The sequence below is a fragment of the Manacus candei genome, unplaced genomic scaffold, assembly GCF_025592945.1.
Source record: "Manacus candei isolate 608988 ecotype Guabito, Panama unplaced genomic scaffold, ASM2559294v1 h1tg000019l, whole genome shotgun sequence".
Taxonomy (NCBI): Eukaryota; Metazoa; Chordata; class Aves; order Passeriformes; family Pipridae; genus Manacus; species Manacus candei.
This window is the reverse complement of record NW_026138067.1, coordinates 1052803-1080690: the sequence shown is the minus strand read 5'-3', so window position 1 is coordinate 1080690 and position 27888 is coordinate 1052803. Positions and strand designations below refer to the sequence as shown.

General features: G+C 41.2%; 1 protein-coding gene across 9 annotated transcripts in view; it reads left to right on the top strand.

The window, feature by feature from the left end:
* Positions 1-1598: 1598 nt before the first annotated feature.
* The window catches only part of RUNX1T1 (RUNX1 partner transcriptional co-repressor 1), a 111828-nt gene continuing 85538 nt past the window's right edge, over positions 1599-27888 (top strand). The window contains exons 1-3 of one of the 9 annotated variants that reach the window (XM_051785370.1): positions 7933-9624; positions 10440-10645; positions 21501-21673. In XM_051785370.1, the coding sequence (XP_051641330.1) occupies positions 21586-21673 (88 nt within the window). In that variant the 5' untranslated portion in view covers positions 7933-9624; positions 10440-10645; positions 21501-21585. Of the gene's footprint in view, positions 2197-3284; positions 3364-3754; positions 3859-7932; positions 9625-10439; positions 10646-21500; positions 21674-27888 lie in introns of those variants that run through there. The other 8 variants (XM_051785371.1, XM_051785372.1, XM_051785375.1 and 5 more) reach the window with 8 other exon arrangements.

Here is a 27888-nt window from a genome sequence, read left to right as displayed (position 1 = left end):
CCATAATTTTGGCCTTGATATAGACCAGATAGTTTTTAAATTAGAAATCCATGCCAGACTTATGGCTGCTCACCATCTTTGTAAATTGAAATCACAGTAGACCAAAACATGTTCTGATATATGATCTGTGGACCTGAATTTACTTCAAGGTAAATTTGACACTGTATTACAAGATGCAAACCAGTTCATTAAAGTTCCATGTCCTTAAATATCTGCAGAAAAGGTAGATTTATCCAGATCATAAAATAAATTTTAAACATATTTTCAAAATCAACCAAAATTTCAAAGCCAGCCACAGAGGCAGACAAATACTGCTATAAATATGCATATAAATATACATATAAATACTTTCCCCCCTTCTGGAAATGTGTATGTGTTTATGATAAACACATGGAAAGATACTTTACATTCAATAGGTCAATTTATGTGTTTAAAATTAAGCATTTGTAAGTTTGCAAGATCAGGCCTATAGCGTATGTGTATGTGCATGTACATGTGTATGTACAGGAATAAAGAAGGTAGCTTGATAAGAAGTTCTATTCTATGCTCACTATTTTACGTAACATCTCACATTTGAAAAAATGAAGCTAAATGTCCTGGCAGTTCTGACAGTTCCAATACATTATCTGAAATCTGAAAAAAACCCAAAACAATGCACTTTTTTACTCTGAAGTAAATATATGAAGTGGATGTGCTTTTCTTTTTTTTTTTTTTTTTTTTGTAGAGACGTCTTCTTTTTATAGTGTCAACATGATAGCAGAAATACCAGTTTGCTGCTATATGTTGTATGACTGACAATAATACTCTCTGTAACATGTAGAAGGGAATAACTGATGAATTGGAAAATATATGGATGCCTACCGAAATGATTATGTAATGAAACACGAAGTCAAATGGTGGCATGCTTCTATTAATTGTAGATGATAGTAATTAATTTTCGCTGCAGTTGCGATCGTGTCACTGCTTTCATAAGAACCCAGAATCCCCTTCCAGGAAAGTGTGAAATTGCATCTGGGTTCTCTAAGCCATGAAAGACTATAAATTTCTTTTAAAATAAGAGGGGGAGGCCTTCCTCGATACTGTACCTTAGAAAGAGGAAAAAACAAAGGGAAAAAGAAAATGATAATTGTTTTCTCTAAGGCTATTATCTAATGCAAAAGCAAACAATCTGACTGGAAATCAGCTAACAGAAGGGGATTAGAGAGTAGATCTGAGAGTGGCTTGATTTCTAGCACTGCTGTCTCTTCACACAGTGATGAGACACAGGCAGAGCAGCCAGGAGCTCTCCAGATGGCTAGAGAAAGTGTTTGTCTTGGGTTACTGCAGGGCAGTCTGGACTCTTAAAGCCGGGGAGGCATCATTAGGGAGCAAGTTAGATGTCCACCCAGTAAAAGCGAGTGAGAGAAAGAAAGAGTAGGCAAGCTGCCCGAGAGGGACCGCGCTCGCCTATTGTTAACATATACTTGACCCCCACTAACCTCCTCACGACACAGATGTCTCCTACCTCTATCACCTCCCACTGCTTTAAGCCCTCCCCCCCTGCACCTGGGTAGCGGGGCCGGCCCGGCTGCCGGCAGTATGCTGCCTGCCGCGCGCGCTGCCTGCTAGCGGGGAGCCGGGCGGAGCGGAGCGGGCAGAGCGGCGCAGCCTCGGGCGGGCGGCTCGGCTCGGCTCGGCTCGGCTCGGCACCGCACGGCACCGGCGCGGCTTCGCCGGGGGCTCAGCTATGCGTCGGCTGCTCGGGGACAGGCAGAGATCCCGCCACTGACAGCGGCCGCTCCCTGCGCTCCACATCACGTTTGTCTGAGACGGCGGCGGCGGCAGCAGCAAGGAGAAGGACTTGGGCATTAACTATCTCGACTTGGAGACTTTGCTTTATTTTTGGTTCTTGTCCTTTCCCGTGGAACCAGTAGTCTCTCTCGAGCTGATCCGCCTTTAAAAAAAAAAAAAGAGAGAGCGAGAGAGGGTGGTGGTGGGGGGGCAGAGCAGCTGGAGTTTCTCCTCAGCTCGTTTTGACTTTTGTGGACGTGGATCATCTGGACTGCGAAGGGAAGCCGCGCAGCGCTGCTCTCCCCTTTCCCACCCCCTCGCCCCTCCAGCAGCCTGGGCTGCCGGCTCTCCCCCGACCAGGACGGGAACTTTTATTTGCAGCTCACAGCCCGAAGCGAATGGTGGGCATCTCCGGTCCTCTGCAGTGTGAGTACGGGCGCGGGCAGGGTTGGGCAGGGCGCGCCGGGGCGGGAGCAGCCCGAGACCCTTTTCTTCCCCTTTCTCCTCTACTGCAAGGTTTCCCCGGCTCTGAGGGGCTCCCGTGGCTGTAACTAACCCAGGCGGACCGGGGCTGCCGCTGTGCCCGGCCAGTTTAGCGCTGCATGCAGCCTTATACGCTCTGTCCCCGGCTCACAAACTAGCACTCCGGATATTGCTCAAGAGCTTAGAAACCAAATAACAGAGTTTTGCTGAAAATAACCCTCCCGGGTACACATTATTCCATAGCGTTAGATTTCTGTCTGGATTTAGGGCTTGCCCTTTTTTTTCCTGCCTCCCGTCTCTCCAGACCTTAGCTCCGGCCCAAAGCGAGTCGGAGTGCCTGAAATATTTCTGATGGGATTGTTTTGTTTCGCTTGTTTGTTTCACTGCAATCATAGGTTTATGCAGCACTGGTAACATTACTTGGGGCTATTTTGCAAGAAATATTTCAGGTGGTACGCGTCGCCTTTAGCAGCACCGCGATCTTGCAAGTATCTCGTTTCCTAAAACGACAGGATAACGTTAGAGATTGCATTTCCAGAACTGCAATACAATGTAACTGTGTCATCTTGTGTGACTGAGCCGAATGGTTCAATTCTATAAATTCGTAACAGACCGTCGATAAGGGAGATTGGAAGGATGAAAACGTTCCAATGAAAACATTCACAGCCATTTAGACGAGCCTTTGACTTTTGGCGAGTTCGAGTCCTTTTGTTAGTGTCAAAGTTGAGAAACTGGGTTTGGGATAGGGAAGGATTTGCCGCCCTAGGAGGAGCACCCGTGACTCCGTTGCGGAGTTAATTTATATAGAAATATCTGTCGTTCCTGTACTCTCCTCTCCTAAATGTTAGAGAGAAACCGAAAGTAACTAATCAGACGCTGCTCTTAAATCGCTTCTGCTCCAACCAGGAGCTAAAATGTTACTTCCTTTAGTTCACTGATAAGTTTAAAGGAGGGAGGGTAAAGGTACGAGGCGCTGAGGCAGCCTCCCCCTCCTGCCCCCCAAGTTGCAGCCGGAGCCGGGCGCAGCGGGACCGCCCTGCCCGACCGCAGCCGGGGCCATCCATCGCCGCGGTGGGGAACAGCCGCCTCGAAGCCGCTCGGATTTCTCTGGTAGAGTAGCCCTCCATCTCCCGGTCCCCAGCAGGCTCTCCTTGTCACCCTCTCCTACCTCTGCCGTGCCCTATATCACGGCACAGAGAGGACCCGTCTCTCGCAGCCCCCGGCTGTGACGCCTCGAGCCGGCAGCTCCGGCCCGCAGATAGCTCGGGAGCCGGCTGCGATCTGCTGAGTTCGAGGCAGCAAGTCTGCCCGAAAAAGCTGCCTAAGTTTTCCATTGCCAACCGCAGCCGGGCGGGAAGCGCCTGCCTTCGCTCGGCGGTGCGGCCCCAAGGTGCGCCGTGCACGGCTGCGCGCCTGCCTGCGCGGGCAGAGCAGGACGCGGTGACGGGCATGGCACGACGCGGCAGGGGCTGGGCAAGGATGGGTATAGACCTCTTAAAAGCAGCCTGCGGGACTTGCCGTGCTGTGCCTGGGAAAGCAGCAAGTGCCAAACGCTTGGCTATTGGCAAAGCCCTGGCTAACTGCAAGGATGTCTTCTGAGTCTTGGTATGTACAGCCAAGCGTTTGCTCCAGCAAATACTGGTGTGCTTAATGTAACGCTGACCCCTTTAACTTTTAACATCGCTTCTCCTAATTAATCTGTTCAGGCCCCAGACTTAAATGGCTGTCCACAGCTGCTGCAAATTGATTTATCCCCTGATGGTGGTCCGAGTTGCTGACCAAAGCATTTTTTTTTTCCCCTCCCCATTTTTGGTCTACTAATCTGTTTTGACTTATTTCCTACTTACAGTAATGCTTGCATGCCTTTTGAAGGACTTAGAAATTATTTGCCTTTGACGTGTAGCTAGAAACATAATTATTGTATTTGTAAACACAATATGTTAGGGCTAAGGGTGAATATAATTTATTTAGCTACACTCTTGAAGCCTTACATTTCCATCTCCATTTCTGCATCCTGACAGATGCAATGGAAAGTTTCAATGTGCAACTTTGTTAACTGCAGTTTGAGGCAAGATATGAAAGACATTTTTAGAGTTGAATTCTATTATCCAGGTTTTCTGTTCTGCTTTTCTGTTAACGGTTTAGTGAATCTGGATAGACAGAAGATTGAAGCTGGTTTCCAATGGTTGTTAAAGCTGATGCTTGACCTTTCCATGGGAAGTCTGAAAACCTCATTCAGTTTATTCTGGGCTGATTTCCTAAGGAAATCCAATATGATCAGGGAATTTCCTTTAGCTCAGCTGAAAAAAGTTATAGTCCATCTTGTTTTTGCGTTCTGGTTTTAGCACTAGGTGTTTCTGTGGCTCCCCATCAAAAGGAAGAATAATAAGGAAAAGACCTGAATATGGCTTATTCATAACTGTATAGTCTATGAAGATACAAAGTTGGCAAAGGCTTTGTTAGGTGTGAGACTCACTTCAGATTTGCTGTAAAGGTTTTTAATTAGGAACTTACACTGTTTGATAATAACTTTTCGACGGTTTCATCATATCTTAATCTTCAGTATAATTGCTACTACTTTCAATTAATGAGTCATTTTTCTTCGCTGTCGTGGGGAGCTCAACCACACAGAAGTGCAAGAAAACACTGAACTCCACTAAAAACCCAAGCCACCCTTAAAACCGTTGGTGTTTCTGGCAAACTGGAGCCAGGCGAGGCATCCAGGAGATGATGGCAGGACTTCTTCCTTCGGTCCTGTGCTTGCAGAAGGGTGAGAGGCTGGGTTCCCAAGCCTTGAGCATGCTGTAGGGAGACAAGAACCATTCTGTTTGTAATGGAATGCAGACAGCAGTGTTAGGTCACTGCTTCCTGGCAACTACTGCACAAGTTGTTTTTCTTCAAAGGCTTTGAGCTTTTAAATAGTTTCCAAAATCTTTTTAAGTAAAACATTGCCTTCTACCATTTTTGACCACCTTAACATTAACTTGTTTTGTGTCTAAATAATGACCAGTAAAACATCACATGGTGTCTTCTCATCTGTGTACGCTTAACACTATGTATGCCTGCGCGCACATGAAGTTTTATACTGGGAGTATTGTTTATAGAATAAAGGGGGAGAAAAATAGCTCCACCTGGAGTGCTGGTCAGTGGCTAGTCAGTTCAGGACATTCTTTCCTGTCAAATCCTGTTTCTCACTTCTCTGAAATGAACTTCAGACGACAGGCGTTGAATGCGAAGCTCGCCTCACTGAGGTTCTGTGCAGGCTGCGAACTCCTCGTTGTCAGGCGCTTTGGGTGAAATAGGCATCTGCGGTATTTGCATTGGGGATGGGAGAAAGGGCTTGCAATTGTCATTTTCATCTTTCAAATCCACTTGCCACAGTCCATTACTGTTAAATCTTTAGCTAATTGAATAAGGATATTAGTATGTTGGTATTGCGGGAGCTTCAGATTTTTTAGATGGGGGGGAGGAGAAGATCTTGTTCTTTGTTCCGTAGAAACTTAAGTTGTCATGCGGATATCAAGAAGACTTATTAGCTGAAATAAAACGTGAATTTGGTGTTCTGAAGGGGTTACTTCTCGTGGCTTGGCTAAAAAAATGTGAAAAGATAATTATTTTTAATCTGAATACATTAAAAAACTTTGATCCATTTTAGTTAGTAGCAGCCTGGTCTTTTTCATACAGTCTTTAAGAGCAACCTATAAAATTTAAAAAAGTTGAAACTGACACTGAATCGAGCATAAGTAATGAGAGTGTAAATTCTTAAAACATTGCCTTCCAGATTACATTGCCTTCATGTCTTTTCAAGTGAAAGATCTAAAAGAATTAGTTTAAAAACTGAACTTCTAATACAAAGGGTCTTGGTTTTCCACATAGATGTACCTTTTTAAAGAAATGCTTAAAAATGCAGTTATCGTGTTCTTATTTACTATAAACTTGATTAGTTTAATATATGGTAACATAAATACATCAGAAAGTACTATACTATGTGGTTTTGTGGATAAAGAAAAATGATCAGCAGACGTAAAATCAAAGTCAAAATATCCTGCTCTTTAAAAGCCTTATTTCCTGACCCCCACCCAATTTTCATCTGACAGACATTGACTTCCATCTTCATTTTTTTTTTTCTGCCATTGATATGAAAGTTTCCAAATAACGTTTAGAGAACAGTGGACATTTTATTAAGGTAAACATTAGTTCAGTATAATGGAGGTAATTGTAAGTGATAAGAGCAGAGCAGGTTATCTGTCTGTTGTTTAAACAGAAGGAGCTATTTTGCACCATTTCCAGTAGCCATCTGTAGAGGAGAAGGGTTTGCACCTGTCTGTCCACACTAATTATAGATTAGGTCCAAAGAAATGAAATTCGAGCAGGCTCTCTCTTAATGAAATCCATAGTGATTTTATTGTAAATGTGTTTTGTGTACAGACGGTGATGGTTGGTCTGTGAGTAAAATAAATTGCTGTATGACTGTTACGTACTCGTAGTTGTAAAGCAGGATACTGCTGCATTAACAAAAGTGCTGAATAAAAATGCAGCGCTCCTTTTAAGTCCTAGGCTTCAGTGATGGCTCTAGCTAGGCTTAATCAAAAAGCTTCACTGTAAGTACAGTCTTTCAGGGGTATGGTTCAGGATAGACTTTTGAGTTATCATCACTTTCATGTCAATGTACTGGCAGGTAGGTGGTCCTTTGGCTGAAATATGAGGTAGAAATGGTTTCATGTTAAATATGTACACACATACATGCAGAGTGTGTCAGAAATACTTTCCTCTGGTTTAACATTATATTACTACAATAAAGTGGAAAGAGTGAGAAATGCATTCTGCAGTAAAAGGTCACGTGAATTTCTCCCACATCTGTTTATAGTAATTATGAACATAATTAACATAAGAATTACAAGTGAAGTAATGACAAGCTGAGCTATGAGATATTGTGCCACAATGGTCATATGTTGGAATTCTCACATTATAGCACACTAGAATTCACATATTCAATGCAAGAAAGAAAATGTTAGATTTTTATCTGTTTTAATGCTTCAAAACTTATCTGCCTGGGGCAGATGGACTTTACGCTTTAGAGGAAGGTAACCCATTATTATGAGAGAGTCAGTTGAAATTAAGATTTCTAGCCTGCAGCTTGGACTTTGAGACAGCTGTGCTTATGGAATGCCACTTCTGTTACACATTTGTACTCTGATTGTATTTATTTTATTAACACACATTGTTTTATTTTTAAATGTGAATGTTTTTGCAGCAAACTGCTTACATTAGAAAGGATCCTGGATTAGTTTTTCTTTAGAGAATTGTGATTTGAGTAATAAAACTATACCCAACATAGATATTAGATGCACATGGTGGCCCTGCGAGACGAGAATCTGACTGATACTAAATTAGTTCATGGAAAGATATGTATGTATTTCAAGGAAAAGCTCTGTAACAGAAATATCAAAAAAGAACAGTCTCTCATTTGTGTATAATAGTTTGAAAGAACATATTCAGAGAGAAAGCTCTGTGTTACCTTGCAGGTTGAATTAATAAGTAACTTTTATTTAGAAATGCATAGAACATACCATTAAGTTTAGGACCTAAGGTTTCAAACGAGTTGACTAACTTTTGTAATATGACCTGTCTTATTACCTCTAAATATGGTTGTCACACAACTGACAACTGGAGGAAGTTGAGGGAGAAGTGGCCCTTCTTCAGGGTAAAAATACTGGCTGAGGAATGCGTAGTAAATTTTTGACATGTGAAAAATCAGTTTGCCTTTATTGAAATATCAAAGTCTCGGTTTTGCGATAGGAACATTTGACCAATTGCTTTCTTTCCAAGGCTAAAAATATACAGTGGTTTATGAAAAATAAAAAAAAAATTACCTTGTGCTACATCTCAGTGATACCAAGAGGTTTTCGCATTATTGGATTAGTGGAGGATTTGTGACAGACCCCTTCTTATCTGACATTCATTGCGGTGACACGATTTTCACACACATGCCCTTCCCCCATCTAGGTTCTGGTTTTCACTTTGTATTATGTGTCAAATTCCCTTTATTTCTTTTCTTGTGGAAAAAACTGCTATCTTGGACGAGTGATTTTGGAAGGAGTTCTGCACTGAACAATGCCAGTCTCACTCTAGCGTGCTGTCATTGTCCTCATCTCAGTCTGTGCGGTACTCCTTCGCAGATGCACAATGGAAATGTGTTTCCTTTACAATTAAGTGTTGATTCTTTGGGAGAAACGTTTTAAAAACTTTAAAACCCGAGTACACAGAGTACCCTTTGCAGCCTGGTGCTGGCATAACTAATTCTGCTGCCTGGCTGTGTTCTTGGTAGTCAGGCCAGGCTGCTTTGCTGTCTCCCCTCCCCGTGCTTCGTGCTAACCCTGTGCTCTTTGATGAATCCCGACAAAATAGCCCCTCTGTTTTGTCAGAACCTGAGTTGTGAAGTGTAAGGACCTACTCTGGTTTAGCGCTCATCCTCTGGTGAATGATACAACACTTTGTAGCGGCAGGGCTGCGTTCAGGCTTTTACGCCACTGGCGAGGCTGAGTAAGTTGAGTTAGGTCGGGACTTGGCCAAACTGGGAGCGGGTACATTCCCTGACTGCTCTGGGAATTTCTGGGCCGAGAGCCGTCATGCTTCGTGCGGGACGTAGGTATGGTGTGTGAGGTGGAAGCCAGGCTGAAGGCAACCAAAGGGAACATCGCCTTGGTGAGACTGGAAGCGACTCCAGGCTGAGGAGCCCGGGGGAGCCAGAGTTGCGCGTCCATGCGCCTCTGGCAGGGTCCTTATCCCAGAAAGGTGTCGGGGCAACTTGCAGGGACAGAGCCGGGCCGAACACCTGTCAGAGGTCAGGCACGCACACAGACCTGGGCAGCCCGAGCGCCGCCGCCTTCTCCCCCGGTGGGCGGCGCGGAGGTGGCGCCTCTCCTCGTGTCGGGCGCGGCCTCCCCGGGGACCCCGCGCCGGCCCCGGCCCCGCTGCCTCGCACATCCTGGGGCCGCCATCTGGGCCGCGCTGATACCGTAATCGCCCCGATGCACGCCGCCGTCCCGCTCCCCCCGCGCCGGCGGGGCCGCGGAGGCGCGATGCTCCGTCCTTGCGCCGCAGATAAGCTGCGAGGCGCTTGAGGCGCACAAAGCCCGGCCGCGCCGGTGCCTCCTCCTCCTCCTCCCTCCCGCCGCCGGAAGGTAAAATCTCCACCCGCGGGCGGGAGAGGCGGAGAGGCGGGCTGGGGAATACTCCTCGCCGCCTCACGCCGCCCGGCCCCGCTCCCTCGGCGCTGCACAAGTCGATAGGCGCGGGGAGAAGTGAAGATGTAACCACCTATTATCTCCCCCCGGAGCGGGCGGGGGATTTACGGGCAGAGATTAGCCGGTGGGGAAAGGGGATCTGCCTTTTGTTGTGCTGCCTGCCCCCGTCCCCGGGCCGCGCTGAGGGGAGGGAGGAGGTGGCCGCAGAACAATAGGGGGCTGAGGGACCCCACTTTAAACACAGCCCAGGGGGTGCGGAGAGCGGCTTGAGCGGGTGTTGCACGGGACGAGGAGGGGGAGCCCCGGCTGGGGTGGCGGCGGGGCTGTCACGGCCGGGCACCCACCGCTCACTCACGGGCTGCTTTCAGTGAATGCTCCTGGCTTACGAAATCCCCGCAGAGGATGACAGCGGGCTGTAGGAAGAAAAAGTGGCCTCTTTGCTCCTTTTTTTTGGGGGGGGGGGGAGGGAGGATGGGGACTTTTTGTTTTGGACGGACTTTTGGTGGTGCTTTCTAAGTTCTCTCCTAGATTAAGATGACTTGCGTGCTAAGTGTGTGCACGCACGCCGCTTTAGCAAACGGCTTTATCAGTGGTCGTATCTTAAAGCAACATTAAACAATTACCTTTATATTTAAAAGTTTGAAATATTTATATTGCCGTTTCACTTTGTCAAGTGTTTGTGCAGATAGATATATAGATATGATCCGGTAACTAAAAGCCTAATTAAAATTTGTTTAAAGCCAGGGGGGCATGTATTCTTGTTGACAGCAGCAGATCGATAGGGTAAGACAATAGAGCCCCATTATTTTACTTCCATTGACTGAACATATTGACATTTCAGGTTTGCGATTGCCTCAGTGAGCATGATGAAACACTGAAATTCATGAACCAACTGTCTGGAGTGGCACATATATTACTGTATGTCATCTCTGCCTTCAGGTTACCTTATCACTGAAGCAGAATGGTAATGGATGGCAGCAGAGTACTTCAGAGGGGTTAAGGCTCTATCAGTTAAGAAGCTGACACATAGCAGGTTTCAGGAGTATCTTTAATTACACCTAGAATTATATACAAGGGAAGATGGTCCTGCTTACGTGCTGCTGCACTTCAGAGTTTACAGGCTCAGAAGCAGACAGGATAAAAAGGTACTTATATTTCATTTTTTATATACATGACTTGATACCTTTAACTTTTGCAGGAGCCCAGGGGTTTCTGGTTGTGCTGTTTGCATGCTCCCCATGTGCACCAATGGCAGCATCTCAACCCAGTCTTGATGCTCAAATTCCAGAGCATCTGCTAGACCTTCTCCCAGCCTGAAGATTGCAAAGGAAACAAAGAAAAACTTTAAAATAGATAAATGGTCTTTCTCTCCCCTCAACATACTCTTATCAACAATGCTCAGGGAATTCAATGCAGAGAGACTATAGCGGAATGATACACAAATACACATTTTTTTCCTTAGTATAAGCATCATAAAAAGAAATGTCTGTGCAATATGGGCATTTGTATGCATGATTGTATATAAGTGCATATATAAAGAAGACCCACTGTCTGCAGAACATGCAGCGTGTCTAGTATTTCAAAGGCTTTCTGATCATCTTTAAAATCTAGCTGACTGTAGAATGAAGCCCATCAGGGTAAGGCAGAGATAGAGACTGAAATTAATTTAAAGCAGACAAAGAGCAAATATGGAAGAGCCACTAGTGATTTAACTAATTTTAAAAAGTAAGCGGAATGAAAATATAAAATGTATTCAGAGTGTGCCATCTACTCAGCAACTGTTGCCATCGAGTGGACTGCTGATGCCCTTTAAGATGGTAAAAAGAAAACTAGCCCTTTATACCATTTTCCTGAAAATGTTAGGCTTCTGTTTGATCAGCAGGTGCTGTTGAGATGAAAGCCATGTGTAAATTTTCAGAAGGCCAAAAGTGTCAATTCAGAAAAGGAAAGTGATAAGAGAAAATGCAATCAGTTTTCCTGTTTTCAATTTGTGCAGGATTTGAAGAGCTGTTTTGTTAAACTGCTACATCTGCTCCAATATGAATATTGAACTACTTCCACTAAAAATAACACCCTATAATTTGGAAGCCATTGCAATCTTTTGTTAATGCAAGTGGGTTATTTGGGAAAAAAAAAACTATTCTGAAAAATCTCCTGCCTAATGTGCATTTTTATTTATCGGCACTTTTATCTTCAGTAGATAAAATGGCATTATACAATTAGGACCATATCTATTTGGACTGGAAAAATGACACTGGATAGCTGAATGTCAGTATATTGGTAAAAGGATTTAACTCGTATATTTAAAATAATGTTATTAATAAACCATGACTATCTTAAAATGGTGGCTATTTTCCCATGGCAACAATACAGCTTTACTTACCACTGAGAACCTTGTGGAAGTAAAGGATGTTCAGAGTATGACAACATTCTTTGGCTTGTTTCATTCCTAATATAGCTGCAAATCTTAAGTTTAGGCTGATCAAGGACATTTTAGTTAGTGGGGATTTTGCAATAACTTTTTCTATGGCAAATGAAATGATTGAATTAGATTTGAATGCATATATACAAAAATATTCGCTGCTGTGGAGCTGCTAATCCAAGTGAGTTTTATGACCTGAAAGCATAGTATTGGTAGAGCATACATTTCTGTCACAGGCATCTCTGGAGAAAATAACATTATTACTTTTTAATCAAAAAAAAAACCAAAACAACAAACCCACCACCAACCTAATGGAAAGGGTATGTGTTTGTTAATTTTATAAATAAGGATCTAAATGAAGAATTGACAATTCACTGTTACATCTATGGAGACCTATGTACATAACATGAGTAAATGTGCATAATAGAATGAGAGCTTTTATTGCTTTATTTCAACATAGAGAATTATCCAGTTTTAATATTAGAGTGGGTTTTAGTTGCTGAATTCTGATCTAATCTAGTAGTCAGGAACTCAATTTTTTTGTAGGTGTCTGTATGGGAAAGTGCCTTGCTGATGCTTCGGTTTGGTTTTGCAGTTGAATTTGTAAGCTTTTGACCTTGGGGGGATTTTTCTCAAAGTGATCTAAGATCAGAAGTAATTAAAATTCAGTAAACTGAAATTTAAATATAGAATGGATTTTGTGTGAGATCTGTGCTTGTGGTAGGTTGTCTAGAAGTCTGTGGCATGTCTACTTTATAGTTTGTATTCTGGGACAATTTATGCACACATGTGCATAAATTTACGTTGAATGACAGAGAGTTAATTATTTATACAGATTTTATCCAAAACTCTGTATACTCCTGAAAAATAACAAAAAGCCTCCCTCCCCAGAAGAGTGTTTACATCCCGTGACAGTCACTAGATTCAAATCTTCTCAACATGAAAGTTGTTTCCTTTCCTCCAAACCTTCTTTTCCCCAACAAAGCTAACCCTGTTAAACCTCACCTTCTGTGGGATGTATACATAGTTATAGACATATGTACGAGAAGTAAATATTACAGAAAACATGGCCGATTGGGGCAAAATGTCTGTAGCCTTAAATAGCTGGTGATATCTGCCAACAGCAGGAGCCGTGCTGAGGAGGCCCTACCTCGGCTGACCCGGGGTTGGCGGAGCCTTGGGAGCCTCACGTTGTGCTCGGTGCCTGTGTGGGGCTTCCTGCTCGCCAGTATTGCCGAGCAAATGCTCTGTCTCAGAGATACTGGGGAGATACTGTCTACCTGAAGAGTTTCTAAACCAAGGAGCTTTCTGCTCTGGTCATGGGATTTTCTGGTACTTTTCGCTGAGGTTGGGGTGGAGTCCAGCCCCAAAAGAAAGATTATAGCTGGATGCAAGGTATCTAGATTTCCTTATCTAAATGTTCTGAACACATTCATGGGAGTGCTCTTTCTTCTTTGCCAAAAATGCTGTGTGCAGTTTTGCTGTTCCTATTGAATAATTGCCATATTTAACGCCAGTGGTTGTGAATGGAAATGTGAATATGGAAAGAATACTTTAATGGTCCCTCTCATTTTCTGTAACACAGCTTGGGATGTCTGGAAAGGAAGGACATCCTAGATATTCCAAATATTTCAGAATACACACAAAGAATCTAATAGAAGTTCTGCAACTTAGTTTTGTTTGTATATAGTTTTTCATGTGTGATATGGTGACTTATTTAAGGGATACCTTTTTTACTCAGTATTATCTATTGAATGTAGTATTCGTAAAAGTACAGTTGTGTTACAGAACTGTACAGCTACAATATTCCTGAATGATCTCATATTGCAACATGATGATAGGGGATCTTCATGGGATAGTTCATGATTTCTTCAGTCATTTCAGAAGGTGTTTGATTCATTGTCACTTTTATATCTATCAAGATTGGTAGACTCTGGTGCTTACAATAAAGTAAATATGCAAAGTTCATGGAGAATAGATAATATGTTCTTTTGGAAATTAGGTTGCAGTCTGGAAAGACAGAAGACTCCACCTAGTGGAGTGGAATTAATATGCACATGGTGGCAGGCAGTGGCGTATAATAAAAAAGGTATCATTTATGAAAAGCCAAGTGGATGCAGAGAGTAAACCTCAGGAATTTTGACAAGCATCTGGGGTGATTGTTGTATGACCATTACAGATTGTACCAGACTGTAGTTACTTCTGAAGCTCTAGGAGGCTTAGGTATGTCTGCCATGTTGGATGTTAAGATGCAGTTTGCATAAGTAGTAGGCAGTACCACCAACCATTTTCTTTTGTGGTGCCTTTTATTTGGAGACCACTGTCTACAGTTTTTGGTTTCTGATGGTGACCACACAGGTGCCCTTTATGGGTGTCATTTTAAATAGCTTGGGCAAAACCCCCCAATTCAGCCCCTATGCCACCACTTTTCCCCATAATTACTTATTTTTCAGAATACATTTTCTGGCTTTCATTTCATTTATTTTTGTAATGGCAATATCAGGATGCTGGTTCTTTATGCTGTCATGACAGGTTGTGTGGTACATTGACTAAATTTGTGTGGCGTTTTGGTAGTCACAAGGTATAACCAATTCTCCAATGAAGCATCAGATTACATAGGGTTTTGTACCTGTGCTTTGCTGTCCATTGGTTTGGTCATGCTGAGTTACTAGGATATAATAGAATGAATTTTAAAGCTGGGATATGAGTGAACACCCAACTTGAACAACAAAGATACTGTCCCCAAATCATCTTGGAATATTTATTGTAACATTGAATCACACCTGCATTAGGCAAGTTCAGGAAGAGAACTCCCCCAGACCAGCTTTGGTCAGTGAGGGAGGGTGAGGTTATTGCCAGAAAGTGAGATAGTTAGGGTGCAAAATAGGAGACAGAATGATACTGCTGCAAAGGATATTTGGGAAGAGTGCTCCAAAGAAGCGTTTTCAGTGACATCCAGGTGGGATTTGTTGCCAGAGCCATTAAAGCATAAGGGTGCCAGAGAAAGCTGCCAACAAATGTGGGGATAATGGCATCTGCAGGTTTGCCATCAATTGATGGTAGTGCCAAGGTGATTTTTTATTTTATTTTAATGGTGACATTGCTAAAAGTATTTAAGGGTAATGTTATAGAAAGTGTTTTAGTGAGTGAAGTCACTGAGTTCTAGGAACCATTAAGCAAAAGCTGTTTCATGACTGTACTATTTATTATTTTTAAAGCTTGATGGCAAACCACTTAATGCTGGAAAGGCATGCTGCAACCTGTATTAAAGCATGCTGCGGGTGTGAACAGGGAACCCATCCTACTGAACTGAAGAGCCTAGCATAGTTTCTGAATGTTAGATGCGTTTATGTGCGCCATGATAAATTAATTCAACTCCGTGGATCAGCAGAGCTTATAAACATGGAATTAAAATACTGGAGCTGAGAATTTCCATGGTATTCACATGGCCAGTTCTCACTGAAAATAGTGTTTCTTTAAATGCCAGTGTGAGGGTCTGGACTGTCAGGCTGTCTGTGCTCCCATCTCACATCCGTGATCTTGACAATACTTTGTTGGATCGATTCTGAGACTTAGATCCAGATATGTCCCTAATAAAGTGGGCTAGCTCAGGTCTTAATGTAAAGCAAGGCATTCTTTTTGAATTGTAAATCACAGACTTACCTGATGAGACTTCAATATAGAGGAGAGAAAAAGCCTATTGCTTCCCTAAAAATACTCTCAAGAGATTTCTGTTGAGCCCATGGGACCAGGATTCTTCTCAGCTTGTGTATCCCAAGAGCTGTGTTAAACTGTGTTTAAGCCAGCTGCCTGCTCCAGATTCTTCTAGAGAAGTGCACAGCTACAGTAAATAACAGCTACAGTAATTTTAAGGAGGGAATCAATGTAGAATTTTCCTTCCACATTCTGAGATTTATTTGTCCCATCCTCTTCACATGAGCAGGTTTTGATGTTAAATTTCTTTGTTTTTTTTTTTTTTTTAAGTCCAGGCCTAAATTTGACCATCTCTTACAGAGCTATTGTTGGCCACTATTGTTTTTATTATCCCATAACTTCTCTGGGAAGAGAAGGATGGGCAGGACCTCGGTGACATTGCCAGAGCAAATCATCAGTGGCTGTGTCTGCCCCCTAGGAGGTCACAGGAAGCAGGTGGCTGTGTTAATTGTCCTCGCTCCCAACTCTTGTCCTTCCTGGAGGTAATTTAGAAGTGGTCAGGAAGTGTCAGGTCTGCTGTGTCTCCCCAGGTTCACTACTTCAGGCATTCATAATGATTTGAGGTATGTGCCAGGCAAGGGAAACTGCCTGGGAATCCTTACTGTCCTTCCTAAACTGTGTGGCTACCTGGCTGGGAGGGCTGAATGCGTGTTCCTGCAGAGTGTGTCTCGTGTAGCAGCTGGAATCCAGCAGAATAACAAAAAATTGTATTAAAAAAGTATTTCCCTATCATACAGTGTCTTCCTTCTCTAAAGCTATTGATAGAAATCCTAGGTAAGAACACTACTAAAACTCAGAGGTGTGTGAAATATTTCTGGAATCTATAGTCCACTTTTATCTGGTGAGTCGTGGGTAAGGAATGTAAGTGCATTTTCTGCGTAGGCCAGTTTTAATTGTCTTTGTTGCAACTGCAACAGGAGTAGTGGGGGATCCCTAAATGGCACTCAGTGCTGTGCTTTTGAAAATCAATTAGGGTCTTGCTACTTTGGATGAGCTTCTTGTTAGCAGCTTGCTTGATTTTTTTAGCAGTGAAGGTGCACAGCGTTGCTGGGTATCTCACTGCAAGTGTCACACCCAGTGCGGTAAGCCAGGTTTTGAACTACCAGTAATGTTTCTTTGAAGTGTCTTTTGGAAAGTATCCACTCATGTTGGAAGTGATATGAGTTGAGTAATAAATATCATACTAGTTATTTACGTGACATATGCATTTGGGGTGAAAACTGAGCTCAGGTGTACTCTTGGTTTTACTGAGACTGCTTGCCTAAAGAAGGTGTGCTGCAGGATTATGTGGCTGGTGAATCATACTGGTTTCTGAATCACTCTTGCAAAATACCAGCCTGAGGTACTAACACATAGTGAATACACTGTGCTTGGACTTGTGCATTATTTAAAGAGTAGCATTTAAAAGCAGAATATTTTGTAAAATGTTAGTTTAAAAACCACTTCGAAATTTACTTCCATCAAACCAGGAAAAATGCCTCCTTCAGAAGGGAAAAGTTGTCAGTATTGTGGTAGAATATCTAATTTTTATCCAGCTTTTGCTATTTAAGCTCCCTTTTCAGTGCAAGGAGATCAGCTGACAACAGCAGCAACCAAATCATGTTTGCAGCTGGGAAATTACAGTAGACCCTAAGATCTGCAACTGTCAACCATGAACACATGCCTTCAGAGTTCTGTTTTTCTTCCATGTGGAAGTCGTTGGCATGGAACAGATGCCTTCATTTTGGAGAAACCAACCGCTCGATCTAATTGGGTCTCTCTTCTCTTGTCCTCTAGGGACAGTCTCTCACAGATGAAATTAGATGAGAGAAGAGAAAAAAAAAAGACCCAGTCATACACACTCGCACATGACACGAAGCAGGAGTTTTCAGAATCCCTCTCTGTTTTGTCACGTGGAACTGTATTACAGCTGGAAGATTTCACTCCATTTTTAGCACTCTACACACATGATGATGATGCTATATGAAAAACATGCAAATGAAAATATATATCTGTCCAAAGTTTATTATTAATTTAGGCATGCTTGTTTAGAAATAAGCATATGCAGCCCATATTACTTTAGTGTTACATGTTGATTTCTATCAGTGCTGCAGTCTCAAAAATTTAAAGTTAAATGGCAGAAGAGACAAGATGCTTAAAAAAATTTTTGTGTCAGTGGTGGAATCAAAGTATTTTCATTAAATGGTTTGGTAGTTGTTAACATGTGAGGGAAAAAACAAGTAATGAACTTCAAATTTCACCTAGCATTACAGGCATTCAATTAAGGAAGCACCTTTACAGGAACTTCAGCAGAATTAGTCTGATGAACACCTGTGATGAGCCATTACCAGGAATCTTGTGGTAGGGTACTGAAGTGACTGTGTCCTCTTAAATGCAGATACTTAAAATGAGATGATGGAAATGGGACTTGGAGGCTCTAAGAGAGTAAGAGAGAGGGAGAATCTGCCTACCCTGTGCCTATCAAAGGCTTTTGTCGCTCCCTCTCCCTGCTGGTGTAACAGCTACCAAGTCATTGTGGTTTATGTTATTTAGTACTGTTAAAATAAATTAATACCAACTTTGGGTTACCTTAATAAGCTTGGTTGTGAACTGTGACAATCAGGCAGTGCTGTTTATTCTTGGGTAGAGTGGGTGTCTCCAGGAGGTGGGTGCAGCAGGGATCAGGGACTACCAGGAAGTAAACTGCCGCTGCTGGTACCAAGAGCCTGGTACCAGGCATCTCTGAATGCCTCTTCCTTCTTGAGTTTTATTTTCTAGCACAAGTTGGGTTTTTTGGTTTTGATTTTTTTTTTTTAGTATACTGCCGTTTGATGTAATAGTCTATGTTTTACGTGATGCATTTACTACTACTGTGGTGCTTCCATTTCTAAAAAGTAGAGCATAAATGTCATCAGCAATGAAAACTGTTGTCTTGGTCCTGCCTTGGTCTGGATAGTTGGTAGAAGGCAGTCTGCTGTTTAGACATTTGATGTATCTGCATAGCTGCAGTGTGCTGTGGTCCTTAGTTTCCTGCTGACCCCCAGGAGCTGTGTGGGTGGAGGACGTTCGAAGGGACTTCTAGCAGTTAGAAGGAAGCCCCAGGTAAACTTAGTTTTGAACTGATGACTCTTCAGCTTTTATAAAGGGAAATTCTTTGTTGTAGGACTCAGGTTCCAAGTCACAGAACTTGAGTGTGACAGTGTGCTGCTCTTAGCGTTGTATTTCTGGAGAGCCACATATTAAAGGAAAAATTTAAGTGGAGAAATGCCTAGGTGATGGGATTTCTGGTGGTAACTAGGAAGTACAATAATGAATGATTTCTTTTGAGGCTGATCCTCATATTTGTAGTCTTTACATCCTATTAATTCCTTGAAAGATAAGCTGATACAAGAATGATTTGCTAGAGCCAACAGATCTAAAAATCTTGGCTCGGGTTTTATCCCCCTTCTCTCCACATATAAGATAAAAGCACTGTGAATATGAGGTTAACTGAATTCAAATAGAAGACTCTCTAGAGTTATTGCATTCCTTAGAAAATAAATACATTTCTCATATGGTTGAGATTGATCAAAAAAGTATTCTGTATGCCAGTGATTACATTCCCATCTGTGATTAAGGTTTTCTGTCTGCATCTGGTTTTCACATTATATTTCTGTAACAAGAATCCTTTATATGGCAGAGTTCACTCTCTGTATTTTCTATTAGCTGCAGCTTGAACTACTGCACGGATCGCAGATTTACACATGTGGTTTTCATTACTTCATACCATTGAGAAAAAGTAATATTTGTTTGGGAAAGTATGTTTTTCAAAATTTCCATGGTAATACAACATGTTGATCCTTTTTTAAAACACTCTTGTAAGACTACAAATTGTTTGAGGCATTCTGCTTTCAGTGAAGTTCAGACATTGGACAATTTTGTGTGTACATTTGAACAACAGCAGCAGTTTACAATTCAGGAAGCAAAAATATATTTAAGAAAGGAGATTAGTGTAGAATGGGTATAGCAGAATGCATCCATCACTTTTGAAAACGTGGCATATAGAAAAAATGAACATGGGTCTGAAACAAAGAAAGAGTAGTAAGTTGAAGTGATGTCTTCATTGTAAAGTGGATGACAGATGGGTACTTTTTTTTGGAGTCAGAATTTTTTTACAATAAGAGATTTTAAGTCTTTCACCAGCCATGAAAAAGGAGTATGCTATTCAGCAGACACAAACATTGAATTGTTATATGTTACATAATTTAACATATTTGATCATAATTGTTTCTAGTGGCCAAATTAGTAAAGGTTAGCAAAACATGAATACATCTTTAGAGATGACTGCTGTGTGTAATTCTGAATCCAAAATATGATGTTAATTTTATGTTCCACTGTAAGACCGTATTTCAACCAGATTGTGCTATCGTCACTTGGTAAAAAACTTAATGTTTAAATGATTTCAGTGACATTATTAAGGCCACTTGGTCAGTGAAGGATTTTTCAGTTTTGGTAGGGGCATGAGTTTATTGCCATAAAAATCAGATGAAACAATAACAGCAATTCAGAGAATGTTGTATGCATTTATGGAAATGTAAAGTGTTATGCAAAAGTCTGGGCAATTGAAAAGTACACAACTGAAAGGTAAATTTATTGCCTGTGTAAGAACATTATGACAAGTCGAGAACTTTATACTAAATAAAAATCATTTTAGAAAAGTAGTTATTGTACACAAGTTGAGGAGTCCTAACCATATTTTGCAGATTATTTTACAAATACCAGAGGCAGTTGTGTCACATTGAAAGCTCCACAGTTGCCAAATTCTGGGTAGAGTCCTGCAGTTCTTACCACTTGTTTTCACTAAAATCAGTGGAATTTCAGCTTCTATCAGGTCTGTGGGCCACTGTAAAGAAAGGACTTTGGTGAACTTCTTTGTTCTGAAACCTTAACTTGGGGGAAGGTTTGTTTTGATTTGGGAAGGGTGCTTGTTTGTGGGATAGATTGCAATTTCTAGCACAAACACAAGTGATCTTTTGCAAATGCCCTTGGGTGATGCATTTTTTTGCAGAAAGATCTAGTCCAGAGAGGGCTGAGCTGGGTTTCTTGCATGCAGCTGCGGCAGCTCCTTATGCATGCTTAACTTATGTCCTGAAATACTTGAATAGTGGTTGCAGACTCAAGCATGTACGTAACTGTGTGTGTCTGGCTCTGAAAATCTTTCTGTCTTGACATAATTATGAACCCCTGAAAAGCATATTAATGTCTTGGAAAACCTGACAACACTGTAATACAGACTCATATAAATGACAGAGTATTTGTGTAGCCCAAATAAACAGTTTCTGTAGGTGCTGGAGTGGGAGGGAAATTGTCTTTTCAAAAGTGGGAGGATGATTTGTAAATATATCAATAGGGTTTTGATCTGCCTTTCTTTGTTTAAATGTGTTTGCTGTTATGACTTACAAGTACAAATCAGTATAGCAATGTCTAAATTGGGAGGTTTCTCTTTTTAGTAACCATGTTCATTTAATAAATGATTCTCTAGAGCTTCTGTTGAACCAGGTAAAGTATATAATATTTTATATTATGTAAATGTATTCAAAACCAAGCATTTTTATAGAATTGACTACTAGGTTTAATATAGGCTGCCCTTAGTTTGTTGCCTTCTGTATGTCAACTTTTTTAACAGAGCAAGTTGTGAAACAGCCTTTGTCGAAGAATTGATGCAGTTTTAAAGTGCTGCCTTATATTAGCTACAAAAATGTGGTTAATTGGTTTAGAATGATAACGTTTCTGTCTTCCCTTTTTATTTAAAAGACTACTATTATAATGCAAATGAAGGGGTGTGGTGCTTCAAACTGGCTGTGATATATGCTTTTTTTTTTTTTTTCATTTGTTGTTGTCAATAGAAAAGATTGATCTCTGGGCTGGTGAACATAGTATCTGTCCCAGTCAGAAAAGGAAAGAGGAAATTAGCAGAGCGATTGGTGGAGAATGATATCTGTCAAAAGAAACACTTGGAGAGCACTGAGTTTAGTGATAGGTGACTGCCGGAAAAAAGGGAACTTTGAATTTTGTCAAGGTAAGGAACGGAAAAATATTTGATTTTATTATGTGCATACCTTTTAGAAGTTATTTTTAATGATTGTACCTTGCCTTGTAAACTGTAATTAAAAAAAAAATCTTTCCTTTTAGCCTCCAAAGAGTCTGCCTAAATCAATGAAGGTGCTGTCTTCGTTTTAATATTGCTGAGAAAGAGTACAGCAATGCCAGTAATATCCCACCAGTGATGACTTTTCTAAAATCTTAAATACGTATATGTGAAATTTTTAACTGTGGAGTTCTTTTTGTGTTTTTGATGACATAGTTGCTCTTTATATGTAAATATTATTGGCTGGGTTGTGGAAATAATGAAGTTCAGTTTCCTGAACTGTGAGGTGGAACAGTATTTGCAACCAGGTTAAGGGACAGTTGTAATCACATTGGCATAACGCTTGTTTGTAATTTAGTGGAGGCCTCTGGTAAACTCATTGCCTTGGGAATCAGTGATAAATTTGACTGAGATGATATTGAGAATGGATATTTCTGCTTCTTGTATGTAAAGATTTTTACTGGAAAAGTAAATCTGCTATTGAAGGACAAAATTTCTAGATAACGCATGACTGTCATTCCTATCTTTACTGTAACTACATTTTTTCTCCTAAAATGGTGTGTCTGGATGGCAAGAAACTGCTAAACTGATTTTAAGTGCTTTCCAACACACTTGGGATAACTTTCTTTCTCAGTACTGGACCATATCACCTGACATAACTTTGATAGAGTATGATACCAAAATAAGGTGAACAGTGTCTGAATACTCTGGGCTATGCTCTGGTCAGTTTTAAAGGTAGCTAAGCCTTGATGATATCACTTTCCCACCTGAGACACCATGGCCCATGCTGCTCTGTCTGTGGAGTGTGGAGAGGTGGAGAACAGCTGAGAGCACCAGTGGGAGCCTCTGCACATCACCTTGTGGAAAGGGGCTGGGCCTGAGGTTTTGTGCTCCAGTGTGAACATACTTTTAAAAAATTAAATCCTATTAAAAATGAATTTACATTCTAATTCGACTTCCTAGCTCAGTTTAAAACAAGTAAGTGCTTCTCTGGGACCTTCCTGTACTCAGGCAGCATTGGAAGAGAATGAATAATCTTAGTAGGGTTTCTTCTTGCATTTTTATTTTGCTAATTTAGCAGTGTGTAGCTTCTGACTAATTCTCCTTTTTACTATCTACAGTCTGTTTTTCAAAGTGCAAGTGTACCCTGTACAGGTGGTTGTTGGTTGGTTTCTTTTGCCATATGGGTCTTTATAAAGGATTTTAAAAATAAATTAATATAAAAATAAAGATATCATGCCTGAAGCATGCAGTGCTGGCATACTAATGGGAAGCTTATTGTAGTTTATTGCTGTCAGAGCACGTGCAGGATAGTGGAAATTTGGGAGAAGGGCTTATTTTCTAATATCATTCATTTTTATAGAAAGGGAATTAATATGCCTAAAATTCACTTCATCTTTATAAAGGCGAATGATCTGATGGTACTACTGAAGTATTCATAAATGGAGGGAACAGCACCTTACCTTTCTTATTCACCATTGTGCCTGTATCATGTGGGTACAGGCACATCTCTGCCATTGTGAAGTTGCTGTGTACTAATTGATTCCCTTTCCTGTGCAGTTCTATCAGTGTAGCCTTATACCTAAATAAACACATCCTCTCTATGACACATCTTACAGAGTTAATGATACTGTATAGTTTTCACCGTGATAATGAAGAATCCGAAACTGCTTTGTAGCTCTTAGAGAGTGATCAGTGGTGAAGTGTTGTTAGATCTTCGGGCATTCCCATTTTGACATTGACTTGAATTGAGGTGACTGGGTAAGGTACCTACGTCTGGATGTATTTGTTTTTCACATGCTGAAAAATTTTAGTCTTAAATGGCCCAAGAAGCTCCACATTTTCAATGAGTGTTTGTTTTTTTTTAATATGAATGAGTGATCTGAGATGAAGCCAACACTATTAGAGCTTAACTTAATATGGATCTTGCTGTGACCAAGATTTGACTTGCTATTTCATACCAAAATGGAATAAAAGGCAAAGTAAAAGGTGTTTTGAATCTATTGCCTCCTTGAAGTAACAGCCTCTTGTAGCACTGACTACCTCTGCTGATGTGACCCCTTTCAAGCATCCTCATCTTTGTTTTGCTGTTTCAAAGTCGTCTTTTCTTGGTTTCCTTTTTTATCTTCAAAACAATTGCTTACCAATGTATCTTAAAGAGTACAATGGAAATAATAAATCCCCCTTCTAACATACCACAGATGCAAAAGAGGACAAGTGTATTACAGGCAGTGAATTGTCCTTACAATCAGATTTTCATCTGTTCATGTGGTGCACACCTGTGGCTTGCTGGCATTGCTCTTGATTGGAGTGTGAGAGAGCTTAATAAAAACCAAAGCCTGGATGACAAGGAGGAGACTCCATGGCACACATGGGTTACTTCACACCTCGTCAGAAAGTGAAGTTTGAAACAGCTGGTTTGGAGAGAGTTCTCTGGTGTGAGAAAGTGTGTATGGGTAACTCTGCAAAGGGAACCATTGCCCTACTCGTTGCTACCTTGCAAATAAGGCATTTTTCTCTGTAGGTCAGGTTGATTTGGGCCAGTTAAGAGCAGTGGGCAATTTCTGAGTGAGCTTACTTTCTGAGCCAGTAAGAGTGTCCTGGGCAAGAATCCAGCTTTTGAAGTACAAAGAAAATAACCCATAATCTATATAAAATGCTAGCGGATGGGGAAGGGAGGAAATTTACAGAGAATAACTGAGTTTGAGAACAACTGTGTTAAAAGTAGAATGTAGAGGGAGTGTGTGTGTGTGACACTAATATTTATTTTCATTTGAAAGTACGATCTTTGAAGCCTTTGAGGTGAGCAGAGGACGAGCTCTTGCAGTGATATTAGTAAACTGAAACCAAGCACTCCAGCTCAAGTTCCTTTTCCAAAATTATTTTTTCTCTTAAGTTTGCAGAGTTTGGGTTCCTTCTCTGTGCTCCCCCCTCCCTCTCCCTCCTCCTTTCCCCCCAGTGTATTGTGGCTCTGATAACGTTAATGGGCTTTGCCCCACATGGAGCAGCAAGTGTATTGTACCACTGCTCACTGATCCCAGGTCAGTGTGATGCGTGAAATCAATTTATTTGAATCTCTTTGCCTGTATAGGAATTTGGCAGCGTGCCAGTTGTTTTCATTTAATGTTCTTTGTGTTGAACACAGACAAGCAGGCATGCTTTTGTACTCCTCTTTCTTCTGGGCTCTTCTCTTTTCAGCCAATATTCTATTCTGTGGATTTTTCAGAAAGAAGTAGCAATGTGTTGCCTTTTTTAAAAATCATTTTTGTTTAAATAGCCTCTAAAGAGCATAGAAACTAGGTCAGTCACAGAGCAGCCCTGTGTAGGGTTTTCACCAAGTATAGGTGGTAACACCTGCCTTTTCCCATTTTTTAAATTTGGGAAAAAAAGAGAAAACACTGGTCTATTTTTCTAATGCCTGATTCTATGATTTATGTCCTCTTGTAAGACAAAGACTCTTCAATAATGCTTAAATAAGAATAACTTTATTTCTAAATAAGCAAATGTCTGGCAGTTGGTTGGATGAATTGGCAAGACTTTTCAGAATCTTTTTCATTTTGAGTAATGACCTTAAACTAAACATTAATTTGGGAATCCCTTGCTTCATTTTTCTGTCTGTTCATCCCCTCCCCCTGATAAATTTAATATTTTGAATGGCTGGCTGAAGAACAACTACCCAAAAGTACCCATTTCTTTAATTTTTTCCTTTTTTTGTGAAAAAGCAGCAAAGTGTGCGGAACAGAGCAAATAATTTAGCCCTTCTTAAATGGGGGGAGTGGAGGTGGGGAAAGGAATAGCTGCAGATATTTCTAGGAGGATTTGTTTTAGAGCCTGGTGTCAGGAGAAGCAGAGCAATAGAAGACTCTGCTGATGCTCGGGGTGGTTGCTGCGGAAGTTGATGTGCAGAACCGCGGAGCCGCGGCACAGGGGTCAGACTCGTACACATCAGCCCTGTTTCCTTGTTTAATTACCTGAAGAGCAAAACATCCAGGCTGGGAGTGTGTGAAAACCCAGTATCTCGAACAGCAGTTTGCTGCTCTGACATCCTGCGAGGCCAGCCCTGTCTGTCCACAAACGTCAGGGCTGGTTCCTGACAGCGGGCTATCTCTGCCGGGCCTCGGTTCCTTCCATTCAGGAGGCATTGTGTGGAAGAGGGTTTGGTCAGGAATTTGAGGTTCCTGCCGGTTCTTCCAGCCCGGACAACCCTGTGACAGATAGGCTCGACTTTTTTCTTTTAAAGAATAATAATAATAATAAAAAAAAATTGGCTCTTTTTAGTTTTTCCCTTGTAATTCTGGCATTGATATAATACTGACTAAAACAAAACTTGTTAACCCTTTTGCTTCTGAATTTGTGCCTTTTTTCTTTTACTTGATTCTTCCTCCCCTTGCTTGACCTCTTTTTTTTCAGAGATCAAGTCTTCTGAGGAGCAAATGGAGGTGTAGTTAGTGCTATGCAGAAATTAAACTTTTGAAAATGGTAATTTTTTTGTAGTTATCATCATACTTGGCATATTAAGTTTCTCATTTTCAACATGCTTGGCAACAATATTTTTCTTCATCCCATGGATTCAAGCCAAGCCACTGTTTGTTTCTGGCATGGCCCATTAAACAGTAGTCAGCTATCAACACTTCCATTCTCACTATTCGTGAGATTTTCTTAGGTGTCCAGTTTGATGTTCAATTTTAAATGTTGGGATAGGGTCAGTTATAGCCCTTGCTCCTCGTAGCTGCTGTTTATTGAGGTCACTCAACAGACTGAAGGTGCAGACAGGGCTCTCTGCATCACTCAGGTTTGCATCAGTAGATTGAAAGTGTTCATTGGGATGTAAAGCTCACGGTTACAGCTGGAAGATACTGAATGTTTATTTAGGCAAAGGCCTTGAATAGGTGTTTGGAGGTTTCTTTGGGGTTTTTTTGTGTGTGTATGTGTGTGTGTTTGTGAAGAATGATAAATGAAGAATATTACTGTTATTTCTACAATTTTAATACTAGAGTTTATAGCATAGTGGTGTTAATCGTTGTACTGTCAGAACTTAAGATCACCAGTTACAAGTAGTAGAAAGAGAAAACATAATTAATAAGGCTTTCCAGCAAAAATGAGTGTAGCATGTGAGTATTGCCTTTTATTGTTGTGGGCAGAAGCTGTTCCAATAACGATATTTGTGGTTGTAGGAGTAGAGAAGGAGAGTTGAAAATTAACGAAGGTTTCATTTTGTTTCACGCTGAAAGCTTTCGATCCAGTCTGTACAGTTATGGCAGCAGTCTTGGATAACGTATTCATATGATGGGGATTTGGGGTACTTTGTTGGTGAGATTGAAATCTTTTGTGCAGTAACTTAGATTTTCCCTGCTATTTCATTAGGAATTTGCAATACAGATATAAGGGCATACTTTTCTTCTTGCATACAGATATTGCCAGGCGAGGGTTGTGGGAACCCTTCATTGAGAGGTTTCAGTGCACATAAGCAGTTGGGAGTCAGTAGTAGAGCAGTGGAACCAAAAGAGTCATTGCCATCTATTGTGCCACTAATCCTCTATCTGAGAAGGATTTGCAGGGGATGGTGCAACAAAAGAGCTGTTACAGTGTTATCAGATTGATAATCGTGATCTGATGAACTCTTAAATATGTACATAATCCTTCACCTTTAGAATCAGACCCTTTTCTTTATTACTTCTTTATAACTTCTTAGGCTACTCTGGTGTAAAGGTGCCTTTAAGTAAGTGGATTACTTAGACATGTAGTTTTAAATGTCTTTATCCTATCATACTGTAAAGAAGCTGTAATTTAAATAAGCATTGTGTGTTTCTATAGGATGAAATTCACTTGCTCTCTTGAAATTACTCAGTAGTTGACAGATGTCTTACTAAAATAAAGGCATTGATAGTAAACATCAACATACTGTACAATGGTACTGTTGTGATGTCACCAGCACTACTGTGTGTATAAATGCATAAGCGGATGTGCTTGAACTGTCCATGACCTGTAGCCAACCATTGCCCACCTCAACCAGCAGCACATTATATGAAAGTTTTTCTTGGTCATGTGGTAATGACAAAAATCACATTATCTTTCCTCCAACTCATCGGGTGTCTAGTGCCTCTTTCAAAATGGCAGAAAATTATAGCCCTTAAACCATGGTTGCC